A 20,747-nucleotide genomic window follows, 5' to 3' on the forward strand; every position below is an offset into this window, starting at 1 on the left:
CATTTTGTCTAGTTCCATTTTACGAAGACAAGACGGTGCGAGCACTTCCCTGCGATTCCTCACAAAAGTTGCAAGAATGGATTTTCCAAAGAACCCTTGCAACCCCATTTTTTCCAATGGACAGAATAGAAGAGGTAACTACCATTTCGAATAGAAGGGAAGAGAGAAACAAAAGAAGACAAGAAAGGTTAATTGAATTAAATGATTCTGGTGAAGTTTTGAACACCAAAGGCAACGAGACAAAAACTCAATTAACAGATAGCGTTAGGACGTTGCTAGACATTGAAAATCGCCAGTACATTGAAGGGCAGGCGATCAAACACGAATCACAATTGGCCAACGAAGTCCGTCAATTATATTGCAAAATTACTTCACTACAGCGTAATCAAGCTATGGTTTTAGCACAAACAAATGGACTGCTTGCAGCCCGTGCACTAAATCTAGATACATGTAGTAGAATAACCGGAAACGGCAAAAGTTTAATTTTACAGAAATGTGAAATTGTACCTGTAAAGATGGCCGCTGTACAAACACAGTGCGGCTATCAGCCATTTTTTCAGGCAGACCCGAAAACCAATTTCACTGTTGGAAAGGATGGTTGGTCACTTCATCCTTTCCAGGATTGTTTCTGGAACGGTCAATATGTAAATTTCAACGATAAAACCTATACATGGATAAATGGAGAATGGAAACTCCAAGAACCATTAATTCATGTGGTAAAACTAAAATTGATTACAGCATTTGAGGAATTACCTCTAAAAACGTACGATTATTTGCCTCAGCATCATTCGATGTATGAGCCAAATAACGTAGAACAATTAAATGTTTTAACGGAATTAATTGGTAGAGTACAACTATCTAATACTAATTCACTTTCTGGATTAGTCTTAGATAACAAGGCCCAGGTTGATTTCTGGGATATATCCAATTGGGTTTCCATATTTAAGTATGGAATACTAGCAGTGAGTGTAATAGCTGTAACAATCTTGATTGGATATGTCTGCATTGCATTTATACCATTTGCTACAATCTTCAATTTGTGTAAAAAGAAAAATAACACTAACAATCACGAGCAAGAAATTCCCATGCTGTCACATATCCATAATGATACACAAATCATTCCGGGTAAGGGACTCTGTTGGAATGACGGATGCCTCATTGCACCCCAAAAATGAAATTTGTAACCACAAGTAGAAACAAATTTATATGCGATGTTAAACGTAAAATTTGTAGCATCTATGTAACTAATAAACCTACCTATCATTTGTACCTAGCCAAACCTTTTAAAAAAAAAAAAAAAAAAAACGTCCATAGACAACCAACCTTTAAAGTTGTGTATTCTACTGGAAATACAAGGAACTAACCAGCATAAGATCGGTGCCAATCAAAAGCCGACGGAGAAGACGGTGTACGTTCTGCATTGCCACTGAGTGATGGAATTCTTCCTGCAATTGTTCATTGAAGAAGAGCGATGAACGACAGTTGCGGTGATAGATATCCTCACCAGACTCGAGCCACCAGAGCAATCGTGCAAACCGGACCGGGTAAATGTCGCGGTAGCGAGCATAACCTGGAAACTGACTGGAAAAAGAAAAAACAAGTCAAATGGAATGCTAAGAAAAGAACCAATTTGCGACTTACACATAATAGCGGTCGGTGGAACTGACTCGTCGGAACCCGAAGTCAAGAGGAGGACAATTTTCAACACTCATCGATGGCCGATAGGAATTGAAGAACAGTTCTCGATCAGTGGGAAGAAATCTTCGGAAGAGCAAATGAGGCTTGTGATACGCTATAACTTCGAAAATCCACAAAGCAGTATCAACGGCAGCACGATGAGACACAACGCATGTAAAATCAAACTCCATCATGCACAAGGGAGCTCGACGAAGGGCAAGAAACGAATGAAACACACCGGAACAAAAAGCAACAACTATAAGGTTCGCATCAAAAAAAAAAAAAAAAAAAAAAAAAAAAAAAAAAAAAAAAAAAAAAAAAAAAATAATCCTTACCTATCCCCTCCACTATTCCACTCTCTTACTAATAAGAAATGTTTAGCAATTGTAATCCCTACGGAAGAAAGAAAAGAAGCAAATGCATAAATTAGAATTAGAAATTTTGTAGACCTATCTGTTTCATTATAACTTCCGTATACATAAATATATTCTCCAACCCTGTAACCCCAAAGGCAACTTCTGTAAAAAGGGGAGGAATGTGATGAGGACATATACCGAAGAACGCCACCAATTAGTTAGCTTAGCTAATTAATAGATTCCAGCCTTGGATGATTCCACGGCGAACTAGTATCAAACAGTTCTTCATCCTCACGGAGCCTTCCCACGCCAAACCAGTATCAGTCAGCTCTTCACCTCTACGATCAGTTCGTCTTCACGTGATCATTGACGTCAAGAGTGACCTCATATTAACTGATAAAAGCGGTGACAAGAAGGGGGCTCGGGGTCTGAGTTTAGTGCGTTATAGTACATTGTGTGTCTGTGTCCAGAGCGTTGAAGTGTAGTAGAGTTTTAGAGAATCTTACATTACACCTGTGATTAGTCTTGTTAGTCTTGTGAAAATACACTTAGTAATTAGTAAGCCGAGTTGAAAGTCATTTACAAGTTAAACATTACAACGGCTGCGATTCTTAGTCTCAAGGCCGGAGATCTCGGGCTTAAATTGGTTTTCTCTACCTCCCCCCCCCCCCGTGGAAAGACGAGTTTTTGCTTAAAGTTAGTAAGTTAGTTAGTAGACATTTTATTTTTGTGTTGCATTGTCGAGTGGTCTATGAGGATTATTTAATTATTTTTTGGAGGGTTTATGCTAGTTATTTTTTTTTTCCTCTGCCTCTTGGGCCCTTGCCATTGATATAATTTTGTTATTCATTTTTTTCCTCATCACTCTCTCACCTGCCCTTGCTAAAAAAAATGCATCTTTTTTTTTAATTCCTCTCTCAGCCTTCGCTTAGATCCCTCAATTTTTTTCCTTTCTTCTCGTTTTTGTTTGTACGACTTATTGATTTATTACTATTATTTTTTTCCTCCCTCTCGTTTTCTCGCTCTCTCTCGAAGTAATTTTGTTTGACTTTGGTTTTGGAGAATTTTTTTTCTCGGATGCGGTTTTCTTTGAATGTCCGATACGGAAGAAACACAGGAGGAACATTTTTACGGTTTTGACCACCAATGCAACTTACGAGATCGAGACAGGAAGACGCCACCAACGTCAATTATAGCTGGTATAGGGGGGGGGAGGTAGAAGAAGATGTTCAAGGGTTTATTGATAACAACAACCAACTAGCAGTTCTGGAAATTTGGAATGACCACTATCGCCTACCAGTAGCCGTAATACGTCTTGATTACACAGCCTCGCAGTGGCACATTCAACAGGGACACAACTATACAACTTGGCCTCTCTGGTCGGCAGTTCTAGTCGGAGACTCCGTGGCCTCTTTCGTTCCTAGAATGGGGTTTGCAGGTCAAATAACGTGTTCAGAGGCCTGGGAAACCCTGCATGGAATACGCTTATAGCAAGCGCAGGCTTTGTATACGTTGCCCAGTCTAGTTGCCAGACGCTGGTGGAATCAGGGCCTTATTAAAGGGACTCGCAAACCCTATCCACACAACCGCATTGACTGTGAATCTATTCGCCACTTTTGCAGATTTCTTGACACGTATCCGAGATTTGGATCAACTGGGGTTAATGTCGCCATCGAAGCCCGTTACGTTTGCTCCGACTCCGGAAATAAATTTCTTAAAAACGAATCCAGAACCTGTAACGACAAGCCGGCAACACCAGATTTCACGGAGCGTTTCCTAAATCTAGGGGAACATTAGGTAAATCAATTGTCTTCCTCTATGTCACAACTTGCAATGGGCTCGGCGAATGGTACTCGGTACGCTATATCGGCGTAGCCTAGGGGCAATGGAACAGCTTTTCCAAGAAGTCCACCACAAAGATGTTATGTGTGCAATAAGCTGGGGCATATCGCTCGTGACTGTCCCAATCTGTATGAAAATACGACACAAGAACACGTCAGGGACAATGGTGGCCATGAAAGGATATTTTTTTTGGAACATGGCTTCGCTTTACCCCTAATCAAGGTATGGACTGGAAAGAATAGGTGAAGTTACAGCACGTGCCGATTCGTGTGCCAGCGTTAGGACCGTTCGGTTAACTGTTGTCCGTAGAGTTTTTAATAGAAGTCAAAATTTTAAAAGAAGTCGCGTTTGAAACAAAAAGGGGTCTATAATAGGAGGATGCAGGTAGAGGAAACTTCATGGTTAAATATTCAATGAAAGGAAGGTTAATTTGAAAAGCTAAAAAGTAACGGTTCGAAATGCACCATTCGCACTGATATTGGGGGTAGTCTAAAGTAAAACTAGTATAATAATAAGAGAAGGGAGGATTGAAATAGTCAGGGGAAGGTTGGAAGAAAGTTTTAAAAGAAGAAGAGGAAGAAAAAAGAGGAAGAAAAAGACGACGAAGAAAATGTTCGTCGCGTTGACGAAACAAGAAACAGCTAGTAGGGAGGAAGAAAGAAAAAGTTGCTAATGTTGGTATGGAAGAAAAAGAGGTCGAAAAAAGTAATGCTAGTATGGAAGAAGAAGAGGTCGAAGAAAGTATGTTAGTATGGTAGAGTAAGAGGTAGATTGAAGTACTTTAGACAGGGAGGAGAAGATTGAAGATATGCCGAAAATCCGCGAAGGTCTTTTAGAGTCCCTGGCGGAACAGTCCTCTTCCAAGCGACGTAGTTGGGTTCTGGTGAAAGTAGATGGACCTCAGATTATTCTGCCCAATTCACTTGTATTTTTTTAAGGGAAGGATATCAGAAGATATTTCGGGTACTGAAGTCGTAAAATTTTATTCTTGTACAAATCCAGGGAAGGAGTGGCTTATTCCCTCGAGTGTCATAAAGATGGAAAAAGGGGAATTTAACACTGCTGTCGTAAACTGTGCGCCAACGGAGCTAAAACTAAGCCGACGTATTTTTTTTTGTTCAGTCGAACCATGAAATGAAGATGAGATGTCCGTTGTCCAAGACAATCTGGAAGGTTCAGTGGTGTGTGTTACTTTGCTCTCGGAGGGACAGGTGTCAAAATTCGAGGATTAAGCTCGGAGAAAATCTTAAGAAAGAGAAAAGTTGCTGGAATTGTTAGAGCTTCATGTTCAATGCTTTCCATCGTCCAAGAAAGCTATTGGCCATACGAGTGACGTGGTACACCACATTGACATTGGTGAGTCTCAGCCGATTAGACCTGCGCCGTACGTCAGCCTTTGAACGTCAAATCATTGCAAATAAGGTAAAAGAAATGCTTGAAGATGGTATTATAGAAAAATCTTTTAGTCCTTTGAGCTCGCCTGTAGTTTTTATACGCAAGGCCAAGACTGGAGATTACCGCTTTTGCGTCGATTTTTGTCGTCTAAACGCAGTTGCGAAAGCGACATGTACCCTTTGCCAAGAATCCATGATGTGTTTGATCGACTAGCGGGCGTACATTATCTCTCCTGTCTAGATTTAAAGAGTTGCTACTATCAAATACCAGTTGGGTAAGAGGATCAGGAGAAGAAGCCCTTCGTCTCACCCAGTGGTCTGTATCAATTTTACTGCTTACTTTTTGGCTTAAATTGCGGTCCAGGAACGTCCCAGGATAACGTCTCATGGATAAAGCGTTGACAGGTTGAAAGTGGGACATGTTTTTTGTGCATTTGGATGATGTGTTGGTGTTTGATAGGACGTTCGAAGATCATTTAACACGCTTAGAGTTGGTTTTCGCAGACTTAGAACGCGCTAATTTAACGTGGAATGCGAAGAAATGTGTTTTTGGAGCAACCCTAGTATCTCATTTGGGACACGTAATTGACGCTGAGGGCATTCGCCCAGAAACAGGAAAAATTCAAGCGTGAACTATGATGTCTGTGACAATTCCCCCAAATCTTTGCGAGGCATTTTCGGTTTTATGTCCCACTACCATCGTTTTATAGGTTGCTTAGATCCACTAGAAAAGGTTCCATTATCTATTTAGCGGAAACCCTATGCAGATTCCTTCGCCCTAGATAAATATAGACATTATATAGCACCGCTCCAAGGGAATAAAAACAACAAGAAAAGTCTTAGCAAGAAGGAAACCGTGGAAGGTCAGACAAAGGTGCTTACAAGAAGAATAGACAAATATAAAGAAATGAGGATTTCGTATGAAGCCGAGTTAAGCAAATCAGAGGGACTCAGGTTCATTTTCAAGATAGGTAGGTCTTTCAACAGTATCTGCACAATCCTCACTCATCCGGTTGTCAGAAAAGACAAAACCACAAGGAGAGTCAGACTTGTTTTCAACGGTTCAGCAAAGGCGAAAACATGTTACAATGCCAATTTTACCAAGAAAAACGACTTAATCTTAACCTGGACATTCTTGATGTAATGCTGCTGTTTAGGCATAATCCCATTGCCTGGAAAGCTGACATCAGGCAAGCGTTTCTAATAATGAATGTCAACTACGGTGCTCCTCTAGCGGGCAGGGCTGTAGTGGGCAAGGGCTCGCCTGTCTATTTCTCAATGATTTTTGGGTAGTCGGAGAAATAGGACCTGGAGAAATAGGACACGGATATTTAGGATCTCAAAATAAGATCTTGAGAAATAGGACCCAAAGAATTAGGACCCTATTTCCAACCATTTGTTGAACAGTCCTATTCCTCCATCATTAAAGTCCTATTTCTTCAGCATGAATGGACTAAACATCGGACGATCATTATTTGTCTGCTTTGATGAAGAAAACCGAACGGCTTTTGTTAGTTCCTGCACTTCAAACACAGTTATCAATATCATGTCTTTTCTCACCATTATAACTTTTTTCTTTGAATGAATATTCGTAATGTTTTTGAAACATTATATGCTTTATCAATTGCTTTTTAGAGCTCATTGAATAGAAAAGTAATTTTGTTTACACAGAATTTGGAATTTTGCATTGGAAATTTTCTTACTAGTGTTTTCAGGGCTAGCATCACCCCTCCCTTTACTGATGTCCTTATTCACTTTTTTTTACTTTTTTCTTTGTGCCTCGATGGGGATTCTGGGGAGGGGGCGTTGAAGTACCACTTATTACACTGATAAATAAGAAAATTATTGCATAAAGATAATTTAAGAAACGTTAATTTAATAATATGCAAACGCTGTTTGACCTTTCGCAAAATATTGTTTGTTACGATGTATATGGCAACGTTGGACCGCAAGCAGACGAGTGTTGCAGGCTCAAAGTGTCAACATCCTACTATTCTATGAATCGTTGAATTTGTTTTCCGTAAGCGGTCCTGGCACACTGGCTACCGCCATACCTTCGTAGTTAGTTACCTCGTGTTCGATTCCCACCACCTCCAATAAACCTTCCCTTCCTTAGAACAACACAACAACAAAAATGAAACAATAAAAAGCAATAATCACTCGTGCGTAAGGGATTGCTAGGCAACTCCGTGAAGCTGGTGCAGACGCAACAGTCGCACACAAAGCTATCACCAACGTAAGCGGTGTTTGTTTGACAGGTAAGTGGCTAGTTTTAGTAAAATCTAAAATTTTCTATTTCCTACTTTAGTACCGTTTAAAGTCATGTTGGAATTACCTGCACAGAAGAAAAAAATTTACTTGGAAGGAAAGGTATTTAAAGTGCTGACAAAATTTTATTAATTGCAGTTGGAAATTTTGACATAGAATACTAATCCTAAATGCTTCTTAGGTGCTTACTTTCAAGGAGAATCATGAAACTCCAGCATCACATATCATGAACCATTTGGGAACCAACTTGTCACTTGCCTTATAACTATCATCCTTCTGGTAATCTATATGTTCATATATTCTTTGTTCGTGAAACTTATGTGATCATTATTCCTATCGTTCAACTAAACACCCAGTTATGAATGGTAAGGTATGTGCGATTGAATCTAAATTAATTTTATTTTCATGGTATAAAGGTTTTCCACTCTTCCATAACTTTTTTTTTTGTTTTGCATGTGTTTAGAAAATGCCGTACTTTGCTAGAAATTCATCGCGTACAACATCAACTCGAAAGGAGAGTTTCTAGTGGAGTGTATACTCTTCACACTCGTCACTCGTACTTTCAATTCTGAAGGTATGAAAGAACGTCTAGCAGCTAAGCTTACACGATTAAATTTACTTTTTTTCCTGAAATTAGAGAAAGTGAAAGTACTGCCAATATACTCACAATTCACAAGTTAATCTTTTTATTTGAGGAAGGACAGCCAGCTTATGACATCTAATTTCAGGGGAAAAGCTTAATTTTTCTGACAAATAGAAAACCCAATTTAAACGGAAGTTAGATAAGTTGAAGAAGAAGAAACTAAACAGGACAAATAGCAAGATGAAGTCAGAAATTGCAAAACTTGCGCAAGCCACCACGGCAGCATCTGTGTCATTTACCTCTGACTTACAGATGCTGTTTCATGCAAGGTATGGCTATATATAGCCTATATATCTATGAAGTCATTATAATATGATATGTATACAGATACAGATGCTATTTGAATGTAGATATTGAAATTCACTGCATCACACTATGTTCACATTGAATACACGTATATTTGATACCATTTGAATGTAGTTATTAAATTGCCAATTTCTCGTTTTTTCTGGTTGGTTGTTCCCTTTTCATAAGCGGCGGTAGGGATGGGAGTGCTCTGCCGTCTAATGACTGTTGGGTATGTAGTGCTACAATGGCCGCCGCTGATAGCGTCCGCATTAGGTGTGGGTTCCGGTATTCAAAGCTGAAGTGTTGTTTCTGGCTGGAGCCGTGGCAATGCCCTAGGCTTGCTCGTCCTACTGTTTGTGTCAGACACTTTCTATCTGATGCAGGTGAATTTAAACCAGTTCTGCCTGTTGTCACGAGCTGTCCTGTTTGTTCAAACGTGTCCCAGATTGAGCTGGTGTTAGCGCATTCTTGTAGGACTAGCATTGTGGTGTTGGCTTTAATACAGGTGTTAGTATTGAACGGTCGGATGGTAAAGTTAGATGTATATTCGAGGGCTTGTCCTCGCTCCGTTGTTTTACTACAGTTAGCTACTGCAGTTTGTGACCGAATCAATGGGTCATTGCTGTTTATTAATGTTCGTAGTTCCTCTTGACAGCTCGATCCACTCGGTGTCACAGTCGTCTAGCGTCAGCTGTCTGCCCACTCCATGGTGTGTTAAACATTTTTATTTGATGCCTTTCCATTTTTTAATAGACTCCAGGCGGTCATATTCCAGATAATATTCCCGCTGCTGTGATAAGTTATTGAAATTCCTCCGAATAGCGGCGAATTAATTGTTGTCGTGATTTCTCTTCGCTGTTCTTGTTGTATCTCCTGCATTTCCGCTAGTGTTGTATCCGGTAAGTTTTCGTGAATTTCGGGATTAGTGTTTACAGTTTCAAAGACCCATTGTTGTTGTGCGCTGTTTTCTTCATCCCTGTATTCTGCCAATATGATGTATTAGTATGGTGCAAGCGTTATGCAGAGATACGATTCCTGCGCGAGTAATCGATAATTTTGTTGATCTAGTATCCACCGTATTGAGCATTCTGAACAGGTGGCGGCAAGCAATGAATCTGCTTCTCCTTCTGTGATACATATATCGCTGTTCTGCAATCGTATCGATTGGTCAACGATCTATTCGAATTCTGACCGATGGAAGTGGGTCATCGTTGTTAAGACGAAAGTGAGCTTTTATCGGGTTGCTTTCTCCAGGTTTGTAGTGTAGATGTATTGTGGCGTTGTATATTATGTACTGTTCTTTTTCCTTGGTTCCGATTGCTTGTCGATGTCAATTACGAGTAGTCTCTGGTGTAATAAAATCAAACGGCATTCGCTTACCTTTGATGGTGTTCCTTGGTCTGGTAGAGTTGGTCCTTGGTCTGGCTCGTCGGGGAAGTGTAGCGCAAAACGCTGAAATAAGATACGGGTAAGAAACTTTTCAGTGGAAAACAAGTGTAAGTCTCGTTGGGATCTCCAATTGTAAGAGTCCAACTCCAAAAGTCAAATCCGGTGTATTTCAAGTGAGTTGCCAAAACAACTCCGAATTGCAAGGTACAAACATGCGGCATTTATACCAAGACAAGATACAAATATCAAGGTAAAATGGGAGGGGTTACATTTACTTTTACTTTTTAAATGCTTTAGGGATGTAAGAGGCGGGGCTTCCATTGGTTAGCCTTTGAGCTCGTTACATGTATTTAATACCGTTTGAATGTAGTTATTAAAACTAACTGTATCACACTATATTCACGTTGAATAAACGTATATTTGATACTGTTTGAATGTAGATCAGGAAACTCATTCTATATCACAATATTCCCATTGAATACACGTATATTGTATCCTGTTTGAATGTAGATCATGAAACTCATTATATATCACCATAATCACATTGAATACACGTATATTTGATATTGTTTGAATCTATACTATATAAAAAAAACAAGGAAAAGAGGAGGAGCCTGTGTCCATCACATTGTGCTTTTATTTTTGATTGGCTGGTGCGTAAATCGTCGTCTGCTACCGGGAATTGGTGGGATGGGGATTTGGAAGACTAAACTGTGGGTGGAATTGCGGATATTGTTGAAAATTGGTTTGTGTGATCTCCCAGCTACGCGTGTTGCCGAAACTTAAAATTTTACCTGCCTACATCTGAACCTTATTGTAGAATCATTTTGATTCAATGTGAATAATAAGTAAATAAATTTTAATTTTGAGTACGTGTTTATTGCATATGTTTATTACATTAAATTTTTGTTTATTTCCAATTAACATTTGTTTTTAGCCATTTCCTGCTTGGCTTTCACAAGAGCTTTTCGTGCGTCGACCATCGTGTTGTGCGCAAATTGATGATTCCTCTCCGCCCTATAGAGATAAAGAAATATTAACTGTCAATTAAAATAATTTAAGTGCAGAAGGGTAAGTATAAATTTAGTAACAGCTGCAATTGTTTTGCAATGGGAATGGTTACTTCAAGTGTGTCAAAGTGCAAACTTTTGTAAAATTTTTAGGTATCATTCATGTTATCGATAAAAGGAGAATAGAAAAGAAAATTTGTTTAAAATTTTCTCCATCTGCCTTACATCAAAATTAATGGCAAACTGTAAAAAATTTTAGGAAAGACTGCGCTTTCACAAATTTTGTCTATTCGATACTATTTCTAATATACATAATAATATATATGTATAATATGGAACACAATACTTACAAATTAACTGCAACCTTGGTGAGGAAAGCGTTTTTCTTATACGGATTATATGTTGAGACATGGAGAGCTCAATGGATACTTCTATTTCCATAGTAATTTCTAATTCTAAAACGTTAAAATTATTATCATTTTTAATTTTTAAGAAATAAGTAGACATCCTGCTGGCCATAGTAGACGATTTTAAGTTTTGAATGTGTTACTGCTATTCTTTACCTTAGAGACTTTCATCTAGATGGCGTAATGAGGTAAATGTTGCGTAATGGTAACGGTTTTTTTTAACTTGCTTTGTATTCCCACTTGACCTGGCTTTGTATGCTCATTCAAACTGGCTTTGCCTCTGGAAATACTATTTCATTTTATTCCAATTTTCATTTTGAACGTGAACTTTTCAACAATCAGCTTCAACAAGTGTCCCCTGTTTCCCCTTCAAAAATAAGACGGTAATAATTAATTTAAGGTAGCACAAATAGATATTGTAATTGCCCTGACCGTTCCTGTTTTAAAAGTCCTGTTTTAATGTTTGTAAAGTTTTATGTTATTGATACAGTTAGATGTTATTTCTATTTTAAATGCAATTTATATTAATTTTTATTAAATGTATATTTTATTTATCTTCACACATATATTTATGGTTACTGTATTATGTACAAGGTGTAACAAAGCAAGTGTAAGTAGCAAAGTTATATGTTCTTTACAAACTCTATTTTATTTATGTGCTTATATATATATTTTTTGTAACTGTACCAGTTTTCATGAAACCTTCTATTTATAATGTATAATGTATTTAAATTTTTCCTCTCACCGTTCCTTTCTTCAAATTAAGTTTTTCAAATTTTTATTTCAATACGTATTTATTAAAATTTTATTATAGTCATATGTTTTTTACAAAGTTTATTTTATCTATGTACATACATGTATATTTTTTAAGTTTTATATTGATAATGAATCTATTCACAAGGTATTTTTCACTTTTTTCTCCGTTCTTTTTCAAATTATGCTTTTAAAATTTTTAGTTATTTATTAAAATGTTATTATAGCCATATATTATTTCCAAAGTTTATTTTATCTATACACACACATATATATATATTTGATAAATATATTATTTATCTTTTAACACTTTTTTTATAATGTGTAACTCAATTTTTTATCTCACCGCTTCCTTTGTCAAATCAATGTTTTAAATTTAAATTGATTACTTATTTCTTAAAATTTTATTCAAGTCATATATTATTTACAAATTTTATTTTATATATGTACATACATATTTATATTTTCTGTAAATGTATTATTGATTTTGAAACATCCTATATACAACGTATAACGTTTTAAATTTTTTCTCTCACCGTTCCTTTTTCAAATGAAATTTTCAAAATTAAATTCAATAGATATTTCTTAAAATTTGATTGAATTTTGAAATTTGATTGATTTTATTAAAAATGTTAATTACAATTGTTATTTCATTTATGTACATATATATATATTTTCTGTAAATGTATTATTGATCTTGAAACATTCTATTAACAGGGTATAACATTTTCAATTTTTTCTCTCACCATTCCTTTATCAAATTAAGTTTTCAAAACTTTAATTAAAAACCTATATATAAAATGTTATCAAAGTCATATGTTACTTACAAAGTTTCGTTTATTTCTGTACATATATATATATATATTTGGTTAGTTTATTAATTATCATGGTACATTCTATTAACATTGTAAAGCGTTTTCAAATTCTCTACGTTCCTTTTTTAAAGTCTGCCTATTTTAGTGGACACTAATTTATTTACATTTTATTCAAGTTATTTGTTAATTACAAAGTAAGATTCTATGGATTTATACATAAAAGAAATTGGATTTAATATTTTATTTGTCATTGAACATTCTATCAACAAGGTATATCGTTTTAAAATTGTTTTTCACCGTTCCTTTTCATTGGCGGAGAAAAAGACCCAGACGAAAAAGGCCCAGACGAAAAAGGCCCGCGAAAAAGGCCCAGACGAAAAAGGCCCATACGAAAAAGGCCCCATTTTTTCCAAATTCAAAAGTGGGCCTTTTTCTCCATTGGACTGGGCCTTTTTCTCCGCTCAATTTCCATGTTCCTACAAACTTTATATTTGTTTCCAAAATTGTATTTCCCACCTCTATTCCGTGGAATCTGGAATGTACAAAGGTTGCTGAAACCGTGATATTCTATAAGGTTTGCAGAGATCAAACAATGTTAGTGTTTGTACGCTAGTTAATCTTTGATTATTTATTCGGTTGTAATCTAATTTCGGATTATATTAGTATTTATCTATTGCTTATATCCCGTTTCATAAGGTTCATTTTTCACAATTTTTGTTTTTTGAACAACTATCGCTTCTTGAAATGTAATAGAAGAAATACATGTTTTCCGCACATAGCCTTGTTCTGTCCACCCTCTTTGATCATTCCTCCCAACCCCCAGTCCATATCCCTTATCACTTCCCTTTGTCGATGCTTATGCCATAGGTAAAGACCACTGATTCGTTGTGAATACGGAAACTGAATGAGTTCCGCGGGGCTTTTGTGGTTGCTGGAAACAAAGATATGTTACCACGAAGACTAGTTTGTTATTATTAACATTTGATAAATAATGTTTATAGGAACATTTAATAAATAATATTTATAGGAATAATATTACAAACTTAAACTATCGTCTGAGGCAAGGACCAAAACAAAGACTATTGTAATTCAATATTGATTCTAATACCATTTATTCCTTATACGTTTTCAATTCTTTTAACAATTACAAAGAGCCCAATAAATATATTAAAATCATAACCTACTGCTATAAATGATTTTGTTCGTTCTTCGTGTCCTGTTTTCACCTTTTGCACATTTTCAAGCAGCTATTGATTACCTATAATTACACATCACATACTACATTGAGATATAAGGAAGCTTTACACTTTACGTTAACAAAACTACTGATAATGACAAATCAATTTTCTACCATGACGGACTTTTTTTTATGACAGTCTCTTATTAGTGAAGACACTAAACCTTTTAAAATGAATCTAAGATTTTTTTTCTTCAAATTTTCCATGATCATGGAAGGGATATCAGTGTATTTTTCAAAAAAACTATCACGACATAGCTGCATATGAAAGAATACAAGTTTAGCTGATCCATCAGTCAGTATCAGCCTTTCATGCGATAAATTTGCCTTTTTTCTTTAGTTTATTCACTTTATGTTCTTTCTTTTCAGTTTTCTTTTTCTTAATGTTGGCTTTTCTCCTTTTCTGTTGTTATTCCTTTCTCTTTTCCTTTTCTTCGATTCGTTCAGCGCAATTTTTGTTACTCTCTGATTTGATTTGATCTCGTTCATTAATTGATTTGGCAAGCAATTCCACATAGTCTTTTACCTATTGCAATACAGAAAGGTTAAGGGTTTTCAAGATCTTACAAATATTTTTGTCAAAATGAAAGTTTACCTGAAAACCTTCAGCTATTTGCAGAGCACCATTTCATGCCTGTTTCTCTTCAATGCTTCCTGTATTCTCAGCTTCAGCTTGGCCTACCAAGTTTTCATTTTCGCTTTGAGTTTTTTTTTTAGCGTTGCCACTTCTGGATCTAAAGTGGTTTTTTTCAGAATGGGTGAGGAATTAGATAGTTCTCCAAAATCAAATTTGCTGGAAACTAGGCAGCCTTCACTGTTAAAAATTGGTGTTGGCAGTGTACTTGCTAGTCTTGGTTCAGGAATTTCTGTTTTCGACAAACTCTGAAAGACCAGAGGTTGATAACACTGATGTTGCCTTGGTGGCTCGTGCAAGTTTGGCAATTCAGAACCTCTTCTTCTTATTTTTCCTTTTGATTTCTTCTTCATTTTATCTAACTTTGATTTAGTTTTTGTCTTCTTATCAGATAAATCCAGCTTTTTCCTGAAAATCAATGGAGTAAACTGGCCGTTTTACTCAAATGTATAGGTTAACACATACCTGTGAAGTGTGAGAGTTTAGCTGTTGGACGTTCTTCCATTTCTTCAGGATTGTAAGCACGGTTCCTGGTTCCCATTTTTTGGAAAGAACTACACTTTGAGTTGGAATATTGGTCAATGAGCTAGAAATGAAAACGTCTTCCGAAGAGAGTTGCTATTTAAGAGCGCCGACGTCAACGCACCCTCGCTTTTTATCAGGCTCTTCATTTTTTGGGTCCAATTCCTACAAATCTTGTTTAGACGACACTTTCAAGTTTTCCGTTTTTCCATTTACAAAACGTGCCTCTAATATCATAATCCTTAAACTTCATTATTATTTACCTTGGTCTCTCAACATTATCATGGATCAATCCATAAATCAAACTATACGAACCTAGCTTATTGTTATTTTCTTTAGAGAACAACATTTTCAAGCCAAATCTAGCTTCAGGACGCCTCCACTTGAGGGCAGTATAAGCAAATGGAAACCATGAGCAATAACAAAGTTATGGCAATCCGTTTTACACAGAAAAAAAAAGAATTTCGCCAAAAAAAAAAAAAAATCACACTTTTTTCTTTTTTTCCGACACGTAGCCATCTACCGCTCAGACTCGTTATTACTGGCGTAGGCAATTTCTGTCCATTGGATGCCATTCGCACTTAGTTCAGTAGCGTGGATGGAGAATAACGCGTGGCTGGAGGAACAATTGAAAAATGGGTAAGATTCTAAGATAATACAACAAAAGGATGGTAAGTATAAACATTATTATATTGGTTTTCAATTATTAATTATTGTTTATTAGATCAAATTATTAAGCTGCAGGCCCAATTATTGGAACAACACAAAATATTAGATAACAACAAAGCTAAGGATGGTAAGGCCTAATACGTAATGATTCTATTTATTTGCTTTTATTCATTTGTGTTTTGTAGCTCAAATTTTGAGTCTACAAGCTCAGCTAGGGGAAAAGAACAAATTGTAACGGAACAGTTTCCAAACAGTGAAGGAGGTTTTTCAAAACTCTTCCCTAACTGAACATGAGGATGAATTGGCATTAGGCGAACACAGTCAGGTACCTAAACTTTTCAAATAAGAATTCAAAATAAGTATAGAATTTTAACAAACAATTATTTATTGTTTAGTTATTCAGTCTACCACCTGACAGTGTGTTAAAGTTAAATTCTGTTAGTACTGCACTAAAAGAATTGTTAGTAATAAGTCCATGCAGCGAAGGAAGTGAACAATTGTGGGACTGTATTTGGGCTGAAAATGGGTGTGGTACGGAATCCCAGAAATAGCACAAGTTCAACATAAAACATGAATTAGGTACTTTTCGGTTTTTTGTCTATCGAAAAAGTATTTTTAATGCTATTATTTTGCATTCACAGAATTTTAGCAGGGGATCAAGTCAAGTCTGGAAGTGTTACAGGATGGAAGAGTCAGCCTACAGTTGAAAAAACACTGAGAGTGCATTACCATTAAGGTATGAGGTAAAGTAATAGAGTATGCACATTGTCTAATGAGAAGTACCATCTTGTGTGAATGAATCCTGTATAACAGCAATCCTTTATAGTTCTGTCACAGCTAGAAGCCTCAAATAATTCTGCTTCCCTTGCTAAAGAACAACTTGTCCTTTACGCTCAGAGTGTTGGTGAAGCTGGGTACTTAAATGGCCCTAAAGATGTTTCACTTCACTGGCATTGCAGCGATGAACATCATACATGTGTAACGAATCGTCTAGCGAAGCCCCTTCTTGCCTCCTTTCTCCAAATAGACTAGAATCGTATACCTGTAGCCCCTTGTGACTCAGAACTTTCACTTACTAACCTAGTTTTAAAAAAGTCCCTTAGAAATATAATAAAAAACGAAGACATGTCCCGGCACGTCGGCAAAAAATAGATTTATTTCAGTTGGTCTGAGATTGCCCGAAATGGCATAAAGTCGCCCGACCGATTTTTAGCTATCGTCCAAATTCGTTCGATACCGTCCGAATTTGCCCGCCTATACCTCGCCATTGCGCCCAAAATCGCCCGATACCGCCCGATATTGCCGCCTATCCTTTAGCACTGTGCCGTATGGCTCTCACAGTCGATGGTTAACATATAAAAAGCCATCGGCAACTCACAGTAGTTAGTCGTCCCTTGAAAGAGCTATCTCGTGTGTACCTCAGCATTCTTCCGAGCCGCTACCTCATCCTCATAAGCTGAAGCGTAAGTCTCTTCTTAGTAATATTCGCTACTTGCCTTAGTTGTCCCTTAGTAGTGTATGTCAAGTAACTGTTGCGTAATTGTAGGCCTTCGCCTATTCCCCGTTAATTCGACTGGTTGCGCGTGGTATTTTAATACACGTTATTCTACCGTACACGTATTGTTTTACGCTTACTTATACACGACATTGTGAGTAGCAGCGCCGCATTAGTTTATTTTTTCGTATTGGAGACAACATGACAACGTCGTGTCCTCCTTTACACATGGACTCTTTAGGTATGAAAGGAATTTTCTTGAAAATTTTTTGAATTTATGATGAAGCTTTTCTCCTCCTTTTCGCCAACCATGTCTAATCTACAGAAAAAAATTTATCCAATAGGAAATGATTTTTAGCATACTGGAACACAACTATCAACAATGCAACATTCTAGGGGTGCTATTTTATCATTCAAGAGCCTTATACAATGAATTTTCATCTGCAATTTGTATGGCCTTTCCCAAGCTTCTGCCAGAAGTTGAATCTATAAGTCATGTAAGTCACATGAGCAACAATTGAGATGCTTAATGGTGTTGTTTTTCTTTTCTCAGCATAGGTTAATAGTAATATTGGATCTGAAAAGATTCTTGGTTGGGGCAAGACACTGAATAAATTGTAATGATTGAATGGATGACATGACATTTCTATACTTAATTTGGATTCCCGAGACGGTATTTTGTATTTAAAAAATTGAAGTGCATATCTGGGCTCCCTTCCTTTCCGTAGCCCCGTTTCCCATTGACTCGTAATAAGCCCGTAGGGGGTCATGCCCCTACTGTACGGTATATATAAAAACAACATATACCGAGGTCTGGAGGGCTCTGGCCGGAAAGGGGACGTGGGGGTCCGCTTAGTCCGATGATGTGTTCACGGAGGGCGACGTGGCTACCCACAAATCCGATCTAAAGGTTAATCGCTCCTTTTAAAATGTTCCAAATCTTCAGCTCTTCTTCCGGCTTCTCTTAGCCAATCACCGGGTAATCTCCCCGGTGGGTCAACAAGGCAGTGTCTCCCCCTGCCTGGGTTGACGGCAACTTTTGAAAGGGCTATTGTGCCTTTTTAAAGTTGCAAAAATAATTGTAATGTGAATAGAATTGTCAATAAATTTTTTTTTAGAAAATCTTTTTACAAAATTTGTCTCTTTCATTGTCTGTCTTCGCTTTGTTCACACATTACATTTATCAATTTTTTTTTATTTAGCTTGCTCAATTCATTTTTATTGTTTTTGCCACCGTCATGGTAGAAAATTGATTTGTCATTATTAGTAGCTTTGTTAACGTAAAGTGTGAAGCTTCCTGATATCTCAATGTAGTATGTGATGTGTAATTAGGTAATCAATAGCTGCTTGAAAATGTGCAAAAGGTGAAAACAGGACACGAAGAACGAACAAAATCATTTATAGCAGTAGGTTATGATTTTAATATATTTATTGGGCTCTTTGTAATTGTTAAAAGAATTGAAAACGTATAAGGAATAAATGGTATTAGAATCAATATTGAATTACAATAGTCTTTGTTTTGGTCCTTGCCTCAGACGATAGTTTAAGTTTGTAATATTATTCCTATAAACATTATTTATTAAATGTTCCTATAAACATTATTTATCAAATGTTAATAATAACAAACTAGTCTTCGTGGTAACATATCTTTGTTTCCAGCAACCACAAAAGCCCCGCGGAACTCATTCAGTTTCCGTATTCACAACGAATCAGTGGTCTTTATCTATGGCATAAGCATCGACAAAGGGAAATAATAAGGGAAATGGACTGGGAGTTTGGAGGAATGATTAAAAAGGGTGGACAGAACAAGGCTAAGTGCGGAAAACATGTATTTCTTCTATTATATTTAAAGAAGCGATAGTTGTTCAGTAAACAGAAATTGTGAAAAATGAACCTTATGTAACGGGATATTAGCAATAGATAAATACTAACATAATCCGAAATTAGATTGAAACCGAATAAATAATCAAACATTAACTAGCGTACAAACGCTAACATTGTTTGATCTCTGCACACCTTATAAAATATCACGGTTTCAGCAACCTTTGTACATTCCAAATTCCACGGAATAGAAGTGGGAAATACAATTTTGGAAACAAATATAAAGTTTGTAGGAACATAGAAATTGAGCGGAGAAAAAGGCCCAGTCCAATGGAGAAAAAGGCCCACTTTTGAATTTGGAAAAAAGTGGGCCTTTTTCGTATGGGCCTTTTTCGTCTGGGCCTTTTTCGCGGGCCTTTTTCGTCTGGGCCTTTTTCGTCTGGGCCTTTTTCGTCTGGGCCTTTTTCTCCGACCTCCTTCCTTTTAGGAACTTATGGTTATTAAATTCTTTATTCATTATTTCATTTAAATAGTAATGAAATAATTTTTTATTTACACAGTCATTGTTGATTGTATAATTGTTTTAGGTATATAAACAGACACACGTTAATTTTATTTATTTTTTGGATTACAGAGCCATTGGCCGTCCTGTGTATTAACGGGAGCTACGAAGGCTCTGAATCCAAGTGTCCCAAGCAAGGTAGTATTCCAATATCCTTTCCCTTCCCCACCTATCGCGTCAAATGGTTAAATCGACCTCGAAGAGCGAACTTTCTTAGCTATTACCTTCCTTAAATTAGTTGATTAGGGTGTATTACATTTTTTTACGTAATTCTGGCTGTTTCTTCGCAGGGGTGTTCAAGTGTTTTGAGTTATTTTGCGGTGTTGTTTTATGTTTAATAAGCATTGTTTACGTAATTCTTTGCAGTGTTTTTCAGGTCGATAATAAAGTGTTCAAGGTTATTTTTCCCGTGTTTTCAATTCTGACGTGATTTTCGTGGAAGGGTTTAAATTAGTTAAGTTTAAGTTGTTAGAGTTAAATGCGTTGCGTTTTTCTTGCTTTTGAAAATGCCTCCAAAATGCCCTCCCCTCACTGAAGAACAAAAAGCAGCCAAGAGCCTGAAAATGCGTGAAAAAAGGGCAGCTGAAACGCCCGAAGTTAGAGAGAAGAGATTGCTGTAAAATCGAGAACTTATAAAAGCAAAAAAACAAAGACTTGATCCTGTAGAACAGCAAAAGGCTCTAGAAGCACAAGCTGTTCGTCAAAGAAAAGCCCGTGAAATCCTAACTCCAGAAAAGGCAACTGTTTCGCGCACGAAAAATAGATTGCAGCATCAGAATGTTCGCTATAATCAAACAACAGATGAAGCAGATGAAAGACGAGAAGTTAACAGACAGCAAATGATTAGTTACGGACGAGTTGAAAATGACGAAGAAATAGAACAACTTCAAGAGGAGACCAGAGCAAGGATTGCTCAGATTTCTTTAGAAAGCGAAGAAGATTGAGAAGAAATGCTGGATCTACAA

The 20,747-nt window shown here is 36.8% G+C and overlaps 1 protein-coding gene and 1 pseudogene across 1 annotated transcript; both read right to left on the reverse strand.

Annotated features, from left to right (window-relative positions):
• Positions 1–1,329: 1,329 nt before the first annotated feature.
• LOC130697623 (uncharacterized) lies at positions 1,330–1,930 on the reverse strand. The gene is made up of 2 exons (XM_057520541.2): positions 1,642–1,930; positions 1,330–1,581 (listed from the first exon to the last, which is right to left on the reverse strand). The coding sequence occupies exons 1-2, from the start codon at positions 1,869–1,871 to the stop codon at positions 1,341–1,343; spliced, it is 471 nt and encodes a 156-aa protein (XP_057376524.2). The 5' UTR covers positions 1,872–1,930; the 3' UTR covers positions 1,330–1,340.
• A 12,421-nt stretch (positions 1,931–14,351) lies between these two features.
• Positions 14,352–15,472, reverse strand: LOC130697621 (surfeit locus protein 6 homolog; annotated as a pseudogene).
• Between the last annotated feature and the right edge of the window lie 5,275 nt (positions 15,473–20,747).

The sequence above is a fragment of the Daphnia carinata genome, chromosome 5 (assembly GCF_022539665.2).
Source record: "Daphnia carinata strain CSIRO-1 chromosome 5, CSIRO_AGI_Dcar_HiC_V3, whole genome shotgun sequence".
NCBI classification, from domain to species: Eukaryota; Metazoa; Arthropoda; class Branchiopoda; order Diplostraca; family Daphniidae; genus Daphnia; species Daphnia carinata.

Coding starts and splice junctions, on each gene's coding strand:
- LOC130697623 (XM_057520541.2), bottom strand. CDS start 1,871: ATGATGGAGTTTGATTTTACATGCGTTGTGTCTCATCGTGCTGCCGTT. Junction 1,582..1,641: donor TCCACCGACCGCTATTATGT/GTAAGTCGCAAA, acceptor TTCTTTTTCCAG/TCAGTTTCCAGGTTATGCTC.